The following is a 16,269-nucleotide window of genomic DNA, read 5'->3' on the forward strand; positions in this document are numbered from 1 at the left end:
CATACCGAACATAGCCCATTCATGTCAGGCATCCAATCGTCGATCCGGCTACGCTAGTCTATTTGTACGGATCCCTTTCGGACCCTTTCTAATTCTCCAGGAGTGATGAGGCCTATCCGGCTGAACATAGATATTAGAAAGCCTATCGTTTTAAAGTTTCCCAAAAGGCTCCAAAGCTTAGGCCTGACAAAAGATTGATTGCCCGCGGAACTGACATAAATAGCCTGCAATACTCTCTCCAGACTAAAGGTAGCAGAGCTCCAAGGGCCTTCCAAACGATCCTGTATTCTATCAATCTTACAACGATGAGTGGGCTGTCGAAAAAAGATGGCAAATCTAGTCAAACATTCAGCATTTCGAATACCTACATTCAAAACACGCCACCGACCTACCAAGACTTTACTGGGCAGCAGAATTACGATGAGGGCGACTCTACTGATGGTGAGATTCACTGGGCTGCTACCAGTATCGTTGATGACGATACTGGATACATCCAAAGCTTCAACCATGATAACGAACCTGGATTTGGGAACGAAGCCACCGCGAACAGTTCCTGGCCTACTCATCCTGTCATCCCAAGCTACCCTTTGGCCTTGTGTAACAATTTGACATCCCCTTTCAACGTTGGGGTAACTTCAACACCTATTCTTGGCGCCCCAACTTCTACGTCGATTGCTGAAGTAGACCACTGCACTCATACCCTCATGCGCTACCACGAAAACACTCACATCGCTGATCTATCACTCGGGGGGAATGAGACTCAAAGCAGCCCATCATATTTCTCAAGTGGAGACATTCCCGCTTCCAACCATTCTGAGCACGTCGTACCGCGCGACAGAGTCCATTGCACTTGGCCCGATTGCACTAAAACCTTTGGGAGACTGCAAGAACTCACCCGTCACCACAACTCAGTCCACGAACTCACGACGTCTTTCTGGTGCCCCGTGTCGGCTTGCAACCGTAGCGAGGGCTTTCCTGGCCGCAAACCCCCTTTTACAAGAAAAGACAAACTCAAATCGCATATGAGGATCATGCATCGCCTTAATCTTAGTCGCGCTATGATGGCAGGTGTGCAGGCTGGTCTGGCTGCTGGAGGTAGCGGGAATGCCGATGCAGAGGGGTCATCCTGTGGAAGTGACTTCAACACTGCTAACGGATTTTACGATGTTGGAGCGCCTCCGATCCTGGATGACCATAGTCTCAGCAACGGTTTAGCGGACTTTGTCGATCCTATTGGCGGCTATGAGCCATTGGATTTTGATGGTGTAAGTAACGCTGGCTGGTTCAATAACGTCGATAGCGTTAGCAGCTTCAATGAGTTTCCTAGCCCCAACCAAACAGATATACCAGACTTCGATTCTTTGACTGCAGCTGATAGCATTTCCGACGAACAAAACATTCCTGGTGAAGACATTCTCTTTTCTGGTAATGGTTGTGTGGATACATTGTAACTCTCATGTCATTTGTTGGCATAGCGATTCGCGATTTTTACAGCGACTTCCATTCCATGTTTGAATATACACCGATCATCAAAATCTCAGATTGTAAAGCAAAAAATTGTAAAACTGAAATATATGTATGCATGATCGCAGTAAGTGATGTTGGGCGAGCGGCCACTGGCTGGGTACCGAAACCTAAAAATGAGCTTACATTAGGTAGGCGGTCATTCTTCCTCATCAATCTCCTCATCCTCCTCTTGCAGCCCCTTCCAAGTCCTCCACGTCTTGTGACCCTTGACATCCTGTTCCATATCTCCGCACCGCCTCTGCTCCCAACTCTCCTTACCCGCCACAACCGCCCAGTGCTTCTGTGCTCTGCCCGCCCAATACTTTGCCTTTGCTTCTTCCCCGAACATGCTATACGTGTACGCCAGGGTTTCTTCGTACGAGGGAAGCTCTGCTATCAGGTCTTCTTTCTCTAACTGCTCGACCAGGCTAGGTAATATTTCAAGAGTCCTGTCCGCTTCATCTGGATCCGAGGGTAATACTGATTTCAGAGCTTTGATCTCGCTGAGACGATCATTTGAAGCCATGATTTCCTCGTCTGAGGCGGTGCAGAGAGGGCACGCGCAGGTGAACCCGAAGTTGGCCTCGAGAGAGCGGACACGACGTCCATGGGATCGCCTTTCAAAACCATCTGAAAGATATTAGTTGTGGTTGGACAGGTTTTTGAACAAGCAGGGTTTACACGTACAGCTCCGTGTGATTTCCTCGCCTGGCTTGATTTCTTTGAGCGCAAACACCTCGAATGTAAGTGTATAGTCGTTGAAGCGCCAAAGTGTGTTGGGACGGCATGCATGATTGATGCGCTTGAATCAAAGTTAGTCCGGCACGTTTGGTAAACTCCATGAAAACTCACAGCAATCTCTGGAGTCACGCTCAGCAGCTTGGGCATTTCGTCAACCCAAGGCCACGTGAATCCAATCCCATTCGTCTTGACGATATCCTCAAAAGACCCATCTTCATTCCCACTCAGCTCCACAGCCATTTTTCTTGATTTCGAAGGCAACTGCGCCACCGCCGTCAGCAGCACACGCTCCACCTCCTCTTTGCTCTCGGGCTCCAGCGCGCTCTTGTCAACAATCAAAACCGGCGTCTGCACAACGAGACTCTCGCCTGGAAAGATAGCGCCAATATCTTTTTTCGCAAACAACCCTTTTCCTTTGCTTCCTGCGTCTTTGACTTCCCACATACCCATCTCCTCCCCAATTTGCCCCTCCATGCCACCAATCGCCATGCCAAACGTCTCCATGCTCACGCTAGCTGCGACCTCGGGGCTAGTGACAAAACTGATACCGCGGCCATTGTTGTAGTTGACATTCGTGTATGCGCAAAATGTTTTTGGGGCTCCTTCTGGTTGCTGGATATTCACACATGAGGGAGTGTGAGTCCATGGAAATGTGTACGACATCTGCACGCCACCAGGCTTGACGGGACATGTTGAAAGCGGCTTATGGACAAAGCCATCGTGAATTACGGCGCTGCGCGGTAGATAATATATTTCTTCCTCGCCACTCTGGGCTTCATGTACGTTGAGCGATGCCGTTACCGATGTTAAGAGCAGAGCGGATAGGGCTAGGCGCGTGCTCCTTCGGTAGTTCCGCGGCGATGACATTGCTGCGGTTAGATACATGGTTTTCCGCGACTAGCTCTTTCTGTCCTATTGCATTCGGGGTTCCCCACGACGAAGTTCTAAGGGAAGTGAAGAGAGTGGACAAGAGCAAGAAAACTCCGATTCTGGATTTTGATTGAGGATAAGTCGGGTTCATGTACAGGTGGAAAGCCACGTTTCACGATGCTTAAATGATCTCGTCGCACCCCTCCATCAATTTACCCGATCTGTCTGGACTTGCTTGGCAGGCCCTGTGCGCTTGCAAACGCAATTTAGTTTTGGTTCCTGGTGATGCAGTTGCCCATTTGTCCAGGGAGGTTTGGCGTCGTCGGTGCAATTGGGTACCGGAAGAAATGGGGGTGATGTGGAGAATACCAAGGAAACACCGGTTGAACGGCTGGCCGGGGATTTAACTAGTTGCCATCAATCCTTTCGCAAGTACCGTTGGCAACGGACACAATCAAGCGGGAGTGATGTATGGTTTGGTGTTAGTGGTTCGATGTGGGTAAGAGTGGGTTTGGATGATGGATCCCTCGCACAGTTGTATCGTGCAAGGAGTGTGCCAGGGCGAGCGCCTACAAAAGCTATCATGACGAAAAGGAGTTGAGAGTACCCAAAGCAGATTGAAAATGATAGTATGTATCAATATTTCTTTATCATAAGGTTGAATATACATGCTTCAATGGATAGAGTATACTTGCGGCATCCTTCACCCGCAAACCTCACATATTCAAGGTGGACAATTCTCAAGAAAAAATCATATGTAGGAAAAGAAACGGTCCTTGAAAAAGTAACAGAGAACTGTATAATTGTACGACAGGTCCGGAAATGTGCACCCGACATTACTGTTTTCAAACAAGACCCATTCTAGACTTCTCATGGTAGCGACAGCGCCAAGAGACTGTCTTTATTCCCATGGTGGTGAAGAGGAGGGCGGTGAGAATGGGGTTGAAGTACATGATTGTTCAAAAGAAGATGTTTCTGATGTTGAGGAGATGATTGTGTTAGTGGCTCTTATTGGTGAGTCTAAATGCCAGGACAATAGTCACTTTATATACACGTTGGTTTCCATGTTGTGGAAACTCTTCGCATTTAATGCGAGTCTATACTAGTGTTCTTCTCATGAACTTGAACTTGTACAAGAATACTAGTTATGGTTTGCAAATGCGAGGCGGATGCGAGGTAATCTCGAATATGGTACTTCTGTCATGTTGTGATCATTGATTTGTCCGCCGAAGCTAGGAATAGTCAACAGGATCAGCCTAGCCTCTTTTGATCGCATCTATATTGCATTCAAGTTACACGAATTGCATCTGGAGTCGTTGTGTATGCAAGGGTCGTATTTTTGTAGTACTCTATGCAGCCGAGAAGTGGGGTTAACGGGCTGATGTAACAACATCCCTTCATAGTCTTCAGCTGAGCTAGTACTAGCCAATGGATGGACTAGATACATAAAATTCCACAGCTATGGATGTGCTCCAACTACTACGTTGGAAACTGGTAGCTACTCCTTTTATATCTTTTTATCGCCGGGCTCTAGAACCTTCATCCAGCTCGGCTCTTCTTCCGCAAAACTTTTGTGGCCCGGAGCAGGTATTTGCTTAAACAAACCACCCTTCAAGAACATTTTCTGACCAAGCAGGGAAACAATTGGGCTAGAGTAGTATCAGCCACAATCCTTCGGGGCATTTTGTGTAACTTGCCATCCACAGTTGCTGCAGAACTGACGAGTGAGCGTGTTCCCACTCTTTGTATCGCTGTCTTCGTAGCCCTTGAGATTGCCATTGGGGTCATTGATAGTGACTTCGGATTTATCCAGAGAGTATATGATGCTTCCTATACTCGAGCCCGCACGGCGACAATTTGAGCTGCTCGTATTAGTGTGAGGTGACACGCGGAGAATCTTGCATACCAGTAGCAGATTATGGACTTCTCCGGCAGAGCGGGGACGGAAACCTTGATGCCTCCGCAGTTGCAGCGCCCTTCAGCCATGGTAACGGAATGGGAAAAGACTGCCGGGGGGTTCAAAGAGCGGTAGAATTCTAGAGCGGGGTAATCACTGGAATGAACAAGAAGAATGGAGGTTCAACGATAACAGTTAGTTAATGAACAGATCCTAGTTGTTAGGTGTAAGTAGAAATATGTGGGCACGGTCTGAGCCGGATAGGTACGCCGATTCAGATGACGTACACCTGGCAGGGTGGAGATTCTGCAACAAACAACGAACTTGGTGACCTCGGCAATTCGAGTGTAAGGCAACCCATAGGATCGACTTTAGGAAGATGGACTATTTTTGAACGCAGAACTGGTGGCGAGACATGCAATAGTACTGTAGGCGAGCGATACTGTCTCAGTGAAGAGAGCCTCATTGACAGGTACCGTTAGTCAGTTGCAGAGAGTGGACGCGTTGTTTTAGCTGCGAGAATAGCCGAAGACCCGCTCTTGACCGTGTGAAAGTTCTCATCGGAAAAACTCGTCATGGATGGATTGAGTGGCCATCTTGCTACATGGCTTGCAGATACGCAAGTGGGTACGTGTGACGGATGCTGATGCGGCAAATAACGCTGCAGTACTTCAACCCGATGAATGATAACTTATTGTATATCGAACATGGCCTGCTCGATAAGGATACAAAAGATAGAAGCAGAAAAAGATAGAAAGTGGAAATCGAGAAACATTAAAGAATGAAAAAGGAACTATCGAGGCAATGGAGTGAGGTCAATATAAGGATGTTAGTAATAGGTTGATGGGAGCACATTATGGACACCCACATCCGGCTAGCGCGGGCCATCCAGTCCTCTACCAGCGGTCGTAATCCGTACTTACATCATATCAACACCACAAGAACAACAAACCCAACAGTCTTAGCAACCTCCCCAACGACTTTACATTCAAAGGAAAAAGTCCTCTACAAAAATGGTATTCCCCACCGCCCCCCTCATCTCCATCATCAATCCTAACTACTCCACAGACACGCGACTCAACAGCCACATACCTCCACATGCACGCGTCGCACCACGCCGACCTCCTCGAACAATTCACAAACCTAACCTCCTCGCAACTATCCCCAGAAGACATCTACATCCCCCCACACCTGCAACCCGTAAACCCGGAAGACGAAGACGACGTCGTGCCAGACCAGCACGCCGCATTCGGGATCCAGCGCGCGACACAGGCCAAGAAGGAGCCGACGTGGCGGGATCTGGGGCTGGACGATTTGCTGAGACGGGGGCCGGTGGGGGAGGCGAGGAGTGGTGGTGCGGCAGGGGTGGCGAGCGGTGGTGTGGGTGCGAGGGCGAGCGAGGAGCCTGTGAGGTTGGCGTTGGCGAGGCAGCCGGGGCCGAGGTCGGGGGTGAGGGTGGTCCAGAGTGGAGGTGGGGCGAGTAGTGCGGGTGGTAGTGCTGGGAATGGGCTGCCGCGCTGAGAAGAATGGGTATCGGTGACATTCGCTGTTTGTTTGGAGAAAGAATACCGCGGTGTTGAGGGAACCCCGGAGGCGCTGGCAAGAGCATGTGAGAGCGTTGTGTACGCTCTTCCAAGTTGCTTGGCCCAGCCAGCTTACCTTGCAGACATTGCAAAGGGGGAGGTCTGACAGAGCCGCTATTGTCCATCCTTAGCACTCAAAGTGCAGCATGAACTCCGCGAACTGGCCCAAAAGTGGGTGTGTATTCGTACGGTCACGAGGGATTGGCACACTACCATCAAGAATGGGCATAGCCGCTTGGTCACAACACAAGCTGAGAATACCAATCTTCAAGCGGTATTGATCATGCATGCAAAAAACAATCGCAGTAATACGGAATCGATCAGGACTTTACGAATTATATATATTCTTATCAGGCGGACTCCAAGTACTCCAAACTACAGACGGCCGTTCCCAGACCGTAACGGTGTTCGCCATTTGAACATTCCCTATCCGTCTAAATAAACTATTCATCATCTGATTCATCATACTCATCCGCTTCCTAATCCACCCATTCATCTTCACCCCGCTCTTGCCGCAAGCGCCACACAACACGCAAACGCTCAGCATACGCCTGCCACACCATCAAAGCCTTGATGACGCACCACACATACATCCACCATTTCCTCTGTGACACGCCTCCGCTCGTACCAACGAGCGTCTTCTCTTCCATAAGTGTAGTCATAACTGCCAGCACAGCCTTTCCCCAACTCTGACATGTCTCGTTGTCAAAAGCGATACCCCGCGGATTGTTAATGATGTCGCGCAAGCCCTCATACAGCCGAAAAGCGTCTTTGTGGTAAGTAATCGGGGCGTCGTCGTGAGCCAGTGCTTCCAGAGTGCGAATTTCGGGTAGTCCGTTATTGATGTCCCCTGGATCGTGCCGTGCTAGAGACGGAAGATCGCACGGTACAGTCTCCTTTGGTCTCAAATCGTGATAGTAGAAGCGACGCGCGACACTGACCATGATAACGGGCAAGTCGTGCAGCATGATTTCTTTGATCCATCGGAAAGGCATGGGCTTCATTGTTGTGACGAGGTCTCGTGTTTGCAGCTTGAAAATACTACGGGTTTCCCAACCCAAGGCGGTGATACAACTGGGTGACAAGCACAACGCGTCATTCTCATCCCAATATAGGTCCTGATCTGGACGTTTGAGATCGGCGGGGTCTCTTCTAAGAATGATTGGATGACGGCACATGGGACATGTGCATATCGCTTTGTCCTGGCACCAGAAGCTTATGCAACGGAGACAGAAGGTATGGTTGCATAGTGTCTGTATGGATTCAACGGTGTCTTCAATGTATCTTCGTCTGGTGGGGCCGGGCAGTTGGCTCAGGAAGTTGATATTATCAGGTTCGAAACCTGGCCCAGCACTTCCATATTCTCGTCCGCACACGACACAGATGAGATCGTCGCTTGAACCATTGGCGGGTTTAAAGGCTGCGATGACATTGTCGACCGCGTCTTGGTAGACATACGTGGAGTCTAGCATGGTTGATCTTTTGTGGTAGAACGTTGGGATTGTCGAGGTTCCTGTTTGATCCCCGAAAAAAAGTTCTTTGTTCCTCCTTATCAACGAGGTATCCGCTTTGTGAGCTGTCTCTATAGTAAATCAGCGCCGATTGTAGTAGATACGTACACCGATGAGACATACCCATGTGAATGATATTCTTTGAGGTGGACGTTTGCTTCATGGTGAATTTTCCAGACGTTGCAGAGACAAGATTAATCTTCGGTCAGATCAATGCACTCAATGTCTATTGGCGCAGTTCCAGAAGATACTTCACGGCTAACCAGCGTAGCCCTAGGTGGTGATGAAGCGACATTACCCACATCTCTGGTATTGGTCACGGAAGTCGCGCCAAAATGTCGAAGTCGAGCAGCTCGAATTTCATCAAGAGAATGTCTGGTAGGTGTGGCGCAGCTCGCTTCCGGAAGAGCAATGATATCTTCTCCTTTTGTGGGTGATGGTACCAAACTTCGTACTACCTCGGAGCGCTTAGAAGAAGGTTGGGTATGCATCTCAGCAAAGTCCGCTCTAGCCAAATTTGCGTGAGTGGCACTGTGGAAAAGATTGTTACTTGTAGACGCAATGCTTCTGGCTTGTCGATTTGACGTTGGAATATCTGGTAGAAGCAAATCGGAGATCAGTGCCTGGTCAAGCGACCAAGCAGGTACAGCTGACCCCCCTACACTCCGACCTTCTTCTCTCATTGCGAAGATATCGTCAAACTTGCCCTTGTTCGACGAATGCATTGTGGAGCTGGAGGCTTCTTGCATGCTGAGACGTAAAGCGAGCAGAAGATCTTCATCATCATCCTCATCTGCTAGATATAATGGAATCCGATTTTCCCAATTTTTTTGAGATATGCTAGGGACCGCTATATTAGATGCCGCAGATGGACGAAGGCTAGGGTGAGATCTAGCAGCCTCTATAGAAGATGGTTGTTTTGACGAGGAAATCGAAGGAACTCGAAGGGTTTCATCGTCTTCCGAATCAGAAAGCTCAATGGATTCGATCGGTTTTCGTGTACTTGTCGAACTTGTAAAATCAGGTTTGGACACCTTGGACGGAGTTTTTGACTCTGGCACAGACGTATTTGAGTTAAGAGCTCTGCGGGGTTTGGATATCCGCTTGTTGCAAGGTGAGTCCGTCGCTTCCTCGACATCATCTGCTGTCCGCTTCCTTTTGGAAGACGGCTTGGGTGTTGGAAGTGAAGAGTTGAATACCTCTGCCGGAAGAGTTTTACGAAGCCAATATTCAGGCATCTCGCATTCTACGCGATGTGCAGGGTCGAACAATACCTTGTCGTCACCATTCCAGTGTCCAAATTGTGAGCCTTCAAAGTCATCCCTGCATAGACTTGTGACACCAAAAGGTGAAAACGTTATCTTTCTCTCAAAAGTTCGCATTGGTGGCTGATCTTCTGTCTTCTTGGATCGCTGCTTAGGTACCCTAATTTCGTGCATCATCTCCTTCGGTTTAGACGGGTCCCTTGATACGAGGTCTCGAGTAAGGAGGACTGGACCGATCCAATTCATATAAAGCCGTCCCCAGATGTTGAAGCATTCACTTGTCAGCTTGAGGAGTTCATGTTCTTGAATTGGGCGGATGTATTCCAAGTTGAGCCTTGATGCCAGGAGCAGTTCCTGGTCACTGGTGACTTTCGGACGGTAGTATTTTTTCAGGATGTCATAGTCTGGAAACATCGAGGGTACAGGTATACTTCGTCTTCGAGAGGAGGTGTTCAGGAATTGTGCCAACTCTTTACTCCAAAGTTGACAATCAAATTGATTTCGACACTCACAAAGGCTTTTCCCAAGCCCTTCATTCACAGCCTGCAGAGCTATACCAGGTCCACACTGGGGTAGACCGTTTTGATCATAGTCTCCACCAACGAGCATGGCGAAAAGTACCAGACCCTCCCGGTCCAGGTTGTATCTTTCTTTCATGTCAATGGCTCGTACCACACTGGCGTACTTGCCATTTTTCTTCGTGTTCTCTTTGGAGCGATCTGTTACGCCTTCATTCTTCGCAACACGATGATCGTGGAACCAAAGGGTGCAGCCAAACATCAAGCAGTCAGAATCTTGTGACCACACAGCATCGACTATACCAAGTATCTGCATACGAGCGCATTCTGCTTCTGCCTCGCCAGGGGCTTCATGATATGGAACTCCGAGATATTTGAGCAGCTCCTGTAGAAGCCACCTCTCTTCATAATCGATACGCCCTTGTCCTCTCTTGTCCCGCTTCCAAGGGCGGCCAGGGCCGTCGAAAACGAAGATGAGTTGGATGTTTAGCGTGAGGAAGCGACAGAGGCGGTAGAACATGGCCTTTTCAATGCCTTGAAATGCATGTTGATTGGTCGCTGCTATTATAAGTACAATACAGCATTGAATAGGAAACTACTCACCATCACGAATCGCATAGACTTGTTGGGGTGTGAGATTGTTGAAGCGCCAATCAGCCTCGTCGACAGCGATTCTGAGAGGCTTGCCATGACGCTGGTAGTGGTCTTCAGCGAGCTGTGCAATCGGAATAACTTCTTCGTAGCGCTTGATAGTGTCCCAGAGGCTATCATTTTCATCAGCAAGGCGCCCCACAGATGCTGAGTCTCAAGTGGAATGCATACGCTGGGATGCCCATAGTGTATATAGTGTAAGGCGGGAGCCTCTAGACAAATGGCCCGTTTACGTGTCTTACTAGCGTGATAGTGAACGACACTCAAGCAGCTATCAAATAGTTAATATCAATATACTAATCAAATCTTGAGCAAAGCACTGATAACCGTCAATGAGTACTATGTGTGGGGTAATTCAGGGACGGAAGTGGCAGCAGCCAGTTCCAAGCGGTGCCGCGATACTCCGGCCCGTTGACGCGGGTTGAACGCGAAGTCACGTGGGAATGAACCGTGCGTCACTGCAAGTAAATGACTCTGATTCTTGATACGTCTCTCAGGATTCACACGAACAAACAGAGTAAGCCAGCGATAATAATACATTTTGACAAGCTATGGGTCACATTCTACATCGAAAGCCTCATTCAAGCCGTCGAGGTCGTGCCATAGCTGGCTTTCGAGAAAAGTACTCATGTCACTGATCCGGTCTTGCGCACTTTTGCGCCGCTGCTTCAACGCATCTCCAAGTATTCTTGCAGCCGCAAGAGCCATGTCGGATTTTCTTCCCAAGAACCACAAAGCTTTGATACAGTCATCTGCTCGTCTAAAAGCGTCTTCTTGGTCCATGTCAGATGGCAAGAGTGTTTCAGACTCCAGGAGTAGGACACCTGCTTTTGCGAAGGCGCGAATCAATACTGCAGTCCATGGATCTGTCAGCAACGCGCCCTCGTTGATGGTAAAATGGAATTCGCGAGAGGATGGGAAAGACATGGCACTACTTGGACACGCGCAGCTCGCAAGGTCTGACAGGATTCGACAATTGTTCTCCCGAAACCTGGCAATAAAACCAGTCAGGTTACGGTGTTCTGTTGTCTCCTCGAGGCCTAGTTCGGATTCGTCCACAACTTCCATCAGGTCTGCTAGAAGAAGAGTTGCTAGATGCCAATGGCCAGCGACGCAGACATACCACGACTGGACGCGTGGTGGAAGACTATCATGGTGTTGAATGCAGTCTTTGATGAAGGGTGCATAGAGTGCATTCCAATGGTTGCATACATCTAATGCTGCATGGACAGCTTCTTCGACCGCTACACCTCGAGCATTCCTAGTCAAGAGTGTTTGGATACGGCACACTCTCCGGAAAAGCAACACTTTGACTGGAGCAGCATCGCAGAGTGCAGTTGCCGCTTGATCGAACGAACATGGCCATCTGGTCGGTGTATGTTCTGGATGTTGCTGACGCGCAAACAAGTATCCGTCCCAAAGACCATCGCCCACAGCCTTGGGGTTCGGTTTCGTTTCTGGGTAGGCCGAGTCATTCGATTGCATACTCTCGTTTAGCACAACATCACTATCTTCATCGGATACTACCAGTGGCCGCTTGTGCATTGCTGCTGACAAGGTGTCAAACGTGACACCAAGCCAGAAAAGTAAGTCGACTGTTGCGCGGTCTGCTTCCTCAAGACGCATGGCTGGCGATCGTCTTTGTTCCCCAAATTGCCTCGGTCCAGGCGTGAAGCGCCGCTGTTGTCTTGATACAGCCATGCGTGATCTTAATGAATGTATGAGCCGGAGGCCTGATTCGAGATGCACAGGGGGGCCGTCAGCGTCAATTGCGAGATCTAACTTTGACATCAAATCTGAGCACTCGTCCACATCTGGGTCTACTGAGGTAGTCGGGGCGCCTTGGATATGCTCAGTGCTATTCTGCGAGTTCAGTACTTCATGCGTCATGACAGTGTCCAGGCCTTTGGTAGACGCGTCGTTGGTCTCACTAGGCCTTTGTGTCAATGCAAATATGATCTGCGCAAGCACCACTCGGAACGACTCTATCTCACCAGCCTTCTGTAATGCATTGCGGGCGTCGTGCCATGCCGTTGTTTGAAGGGTACGATCGAAGCCTACTGTCTCATGATCTTCCCCTTGACCATCGAATACACCGCAGTTACCGTTGACTGCAGTGCTATGGAATGGGTATCTTGTCCGACTTGTTTGCCCAGATTGGGCCCACTGTGAAGCAAAAGAGAGGACAGCAAGGTCCAAGGCTCTCGATGCTGCCTGGTCCTCAGTTGGTGTGAGTTTCCGCCCCCTGATTGTTGACGCCAGTCTATCAAGACGAATTACTCGGTGGTAGATACTTTTCCAATCGGGCCTAGCATTTGTGGCGAGAAGACTGTTGGTTCTCGCGCTGTATGGACACGTCCTTTCTGTGACCCAACAGGCGAGCGCGTTTTCGAAGCTATCATGGTAGATCTTCAGCAGCTTTTCGGACAGTTGCATATTGTTACCGGAAAAGAGAAGGTTGTCGGCATATGATATGACTGGGTAGGGAGGCGCACTGTATGAGGCAGACGCTGAAGAGCTGCGCCGGCGTCTTTTCCTATCAATACGCACAAGTGATTCATTTGTGCTGATTGGCCTGATATCAGTCGTGCTGTTGGCTTCGTAGTCTGTTCTCGGGCTGTCGTCGGGTTTGTCGCTGACGTCTGATAAGGTTCTTAGTGAGGAACCTTTGCCCGAGTCGCAATCAAGTATGTTACAGTCTTCTTCGGAGAGCGCGCCTACATAATCGATGAGAGGTTCCGTGTCGTCCATTTCTCCTTTTAGGAATGGCTCCTCCATGAAATTCGATGTAGGGTCGATCGCAAACGAGGAAGCTCCACAGGGAAAGTCGCCGAACGTGAATCCTAGTTCGGGCGGTGTGGTGTTGAGAAGAGGTTGTTCGTGGAATTGTATTCGGGGCTCTGTTTGCCTCGTAGTGGTTGTAGATGAATGGGATTCCTTTTGTTTGTGTGTTCTACTACCTGAGTCGCTTCTGGTCCGACGTCGTTTTGGTGATGGCGCATTCGTTGGCTGCGGTTGCGAAGCTTGTGACACACGCTGAGAGCGCAACCATTCGAACGTGCAAGTCTTTTTTGTCTTCTCGCAGTTTCCACACGAAGCTAATGGCCCATAGACGTCTGAATGGTCAGCTGACGCTACACCTACCCTACACAGGGACGTGGCTTACCACTATAGTGAAATACCGTAGGGCTAGCACCAGTGCGGCTGGTCTCCAGTAAGGTGTCTTCTAGAATAGCGGCGTCACAAGCTCGCTTTCCTTTCCGACATTGGTCACAACACCGGTTCTGCTTCCGGCTCGTCTTGGATGGTTTACTCGTCGCAGTTACTGCTGCCGAAGATGGCGATGTCCATGCGTAGTCGAGAAATGACTTTGGCTGCACGTCGACGAAGTTCATAGCGAGTGCCCGGTTTCTGCGGCAAGAAGAGGGAAAAGTTGGAGAGGTCTGACTGATGCTAGGGGCCAAGTGCGTTGCTGATATGCACACCCCGCGCGGGCTAGGATCCTCGCCCCAAGAAGGAAATGCGGGGAAGACTAACGCGTGGCAGGGCAGAAGAATGCTCAACGCTGCCCCTGTTAGTGCTCATTGCAGATCACCAAGACCAATCATTCTTCATCTGGCGTTATTACCTTTCCATGCGTGCATCATTGTCATGGTCCTCTCCCAGGTGTCGGTACGTCCCGAATCCATCAACTGAAGCGCTGGCTGCCCACATCCATGACACTGTCAAGTACCTGAACCCGCGAATGCTTCCTAGGCTCCTCAAACTGACTCTGGATGCGACTGAATGGATGAGAGCGATCCGTCTACTCATTGGTCGGCAGCTTTGCGGTCAAACTGTTCCGAAACTTTCCTCGTCATCAACCTGAACCCAACAACCGTTCGATCGGCCCACTGACCCGCTGACCGCATGCTTCTTTCACTGCTGGGGTAAACTTCGTATGATTTGATCTCAGGCACATGGCAGAAGCGCCAGCGTACACCTACAGGATGGTGCATTCCGTCACAATGATGTATAAGCCTGCCAGCGACTTCAAAAGCAAGACATTAGACGCTTGGAAATGTCAAGGACACTCATACACCGAACTCAGAACCTGTCTTTTTGTTTCTGACCAGATGAACTGCTTCAGATAGTTCAGACTCGGTGAGCGAACTGAAGCGGATGATCCGGCAGCCCCTAGACCTGATATACTGTGGCCGCGACGAGATAAAGCATGACTCGTGCTTTGATCGACGAACCCCCCTGTGACAGCACCTCCTGTCAGGATACTTGACGCGGCGAGCCCCTTTTTGGGTTCCTTGAGCAATGATGATGGGCTTGTCCACGGCCACATGGATATGCTTCTAACGAACAAGAGGGGCCCGATTCACACTACCAGGCAGTGCACTATGCATAAACGGCGTAAATACCCTGTATCATACCTCATGCACACTGGAACCAAGTCGGGCATCAAATGGAGCAAATTACCACGACCGACTCCAGCAGCGCTGCAGCGTTGTACTTGAGAACTGAGCAGTGCAGCAAGTCCTTGCTGTGCTGCCCAAAACACAGTTCTACACGCGTCTACTCTAGCCATGTACTCCAAAAATAAGGAGCAGAAGCCAAGAAGATGCTTTCCAAGGATCCAAAGATTAGCGCACGCAATGCTATGACGTATATCGAGGAATACCATCCACGCACCAGACATAAGGGTATTGCCAACAACATTGAAGACCGCCAAAAAACATGTACGGACAGACTGCCCAACAATATGATTTCTATACAATATTATTGATTCGAGAACTGGCCACATGCAAAGAAAAGATGCATTCTAGAACCTTAGGATCATACGATTCTCTCCATCCGGCGCCGATCACCTACAAGCCTAGTACTCCGAACTCCAAACTCCAATCTCCAAGCCCACAAGCCTCAACATAAGTAAGCACGAACCCCCTTCCTTTCATGGAAAAATCAGTTGCCCATTTCGGACCTTCGTCCTGGTCCATCAGTCCACATGAATCGCCTCCGCATACATGTCAAGGAATGCGCCCGAACAGCCGTCCATACCCGATTGGCCAAGACTTGACATACACCCAATCAAATCCGCTTTGTATGTCACTGCAGACTGGGTCAGATTAGGCTAAATTACTGGGCATCTTGATTGCTTCCTGTTCTCTCGGTGTGGCTGTACGATACACTATGAAGGTGTAGACATGGGAAGCGTGAGAGCACGTGAAGCGCATGTGTCAACGGATCTGATGACAGATGATTAGCATAGAACAATATCTCAACATCTCTCTGAAAATAAAAATGAAAATAAAATTATTATTCGGCCGTAGGCAAGACGAGTATGTGAATGTTCAACATTCTATCTAAAAGCCACCCATGGGGTGGTCGCATATGTAGAGGATGATCTGCAACCTTTTTAGGCTTCGGGAAAAAAGACTTAATCTTGACTTCTGCAGGTCTAAGTTGACCTAGTCTACCCATAAGCTACCTAGTTACATAAAAGTGCATCAACAGTCTAGTAGCGATACTAAGATAGCTGATACAGTTTGCTAGTATATCAGATGAGGATCGAGCGTGCTGAAATGGCAATCTCCGGTAATATCATAGTCCCGTTCATTCCCAATCGCGGAGTTGGGATAACATAGAAATCTCAACCTCTTATTTTGCTACTGTATCAAGTAATATACAAAGAGCCTAAAACCCGAACCTCTGAGGTATTGATCAAAGCACATCGCACAT

The 16,269-nt window shown here is 49.2% G+C and overlaps 7 protein-coding genes across 7 annotated transcripts; 2 read left to right on the forward strand and 5 right to left on the reverse strand.

Moving 5' to 3' along the window:
- Nucleotides 1–305: 305 nt before the first annotated feature.
- On the forward strand, nt 306–1,451 carry COCCADRAFT_103506 (uncharacterized protein; the record flags this gene model as incomplete). Its single annotated transcript, XM_007716900.1, has 1 exon — nt 306–1,451. The coding sequence occupies one exon, from the start codon at nt 306–308 to the stop codon at nt 1,449–1,451; it is 1,146 nt and encodes a 381-aa protein (XP_007715090.1).
- A 212-nt stretch (nt 1,452–1,663) lies between these two features.
- Nucleotides 1,664–3,114, reverse strand: COCCADRAFT_103500 (uncharacterized protein; the record flags this gene model as incomplete). Its single annotated transcript, XM_007716901.1, has 3 exons — nt 1,664–2,136; nt 2,194–2,308; nt 2,359–3,114. The coding sequence occupies 3 exons, from the start codon at nt 3,112–3,114 to the stop codon at nt 1,664–1,666; spliced, it is 1,344 nt and encodes a 447-aa protein (XP_007715091.1).
- A 1,510-nt stretch (nt 3,115–4,624) lies between these two features.
- Nucleotides 4,625–5,103, reverse strand: COCCADRAFT_39190 (uncharacterized protein; the record flags this gene model as incomplete). The annotated part of the gene is made up of 3 exons (XM_007716902.1): nt 4,625–4,766; nt 4,815–4,979; nt 5,024–5,103. 3 exons carry the CDS (start codon nt 5,101–5,103, stop codon nt 4,625–4,627), a joined length of 387 nt encoding a protein of 128 aa, XP_007715092.1.
- Nucleotides 5,104–6,079: 976 nt separating this feature from the next.
- COCCADRAFT_103480 (uncharacterized protein) lies at nt 6,080–6,535 on the forward strand (the record flags this gene model as incomplete). Its single annotated transcript, XM_007716903.1, has 1 exon — nt 6,080–6,535. A coding segment is annotated over one exon (456 nt), but the record flags the coding sequence as incomplete, so codon positions are not given.
- Nucleotides 6,536–7,076: 541 nt separating this feature from the next.
- On the reverse strand, nt 7,077–8,069 carry COCCADRAFT_103461 (uncharacterized protein; the record flags this gene model as incomplete). The annotated part of the gene is made up of 1 exon (XM_007716904.1): nt 7,077–8,069. One exon carries the CDS (start codon nt 8,067–8,069, stop codon nt 7,077–7,079), a length of 993 nt encoding a protein of 330 aa, XP_007715094.1.
- Nucleotides 8,070–8,302: 233 nt separating this feature from the next.
- Nucleotides 8,303–10,727, reverse strand: COCCADRAFT_39193 (uncharacterized protein; the record flags this gene model as incomplete). The annotated part of the gene is made up of 3 exons (XM_007716905.1): nt 8,303–10,449; nt 10,495–10,655; nt 10,714–10,727. The coding sequence occupies 3 exons, from the start codon at nt 10,725–10,727 to the stop codon at nt 8,303–8,305; spliced, it is 2,322 nt and encodes a 773-aa protein (XP_007715095.1).
- Nucleotides 10,728–11,091: 364 nt separating this feature from the next.
- On the reverse strand, nt 11,092–13,937 carry COCCADRAFT_7380 (uncharacterized protein; the record flags this gene model as incomplete). The annotated part of the gene is made up of 3 exons (XM_007716887.1): nt 11,092–13,184; nt 13,239–13,658; nt 13,709–13,937. The coding sequence occupies 3 exons, from the start codon at nt 13,935–13,937 to the stop codon at nt 11,092–11,094; spliced, it is 2,742 nt and encodes a 913-aa protein (XP_007715077.1).
- Nucleotides 13,938–16,269: the final 2,332 nt, after the last annotated feature.

The sequence above is a fragment of the Bipolaris zeicola genome (assembly GCF_000523435.1).
Source record: "Bipolaris zeicola 26-R-13 unplaced genomic scaffold scaffold_157, whole genome shotgun sequence".
In the NCBI taxonomy this organism is placed as follows: Eukaryota; Fungi; Ascomycota; class Dothideomycetes; order Pleosporales; family Pleosporaceae; genus Bipolaris; species Bipolaris zeicola.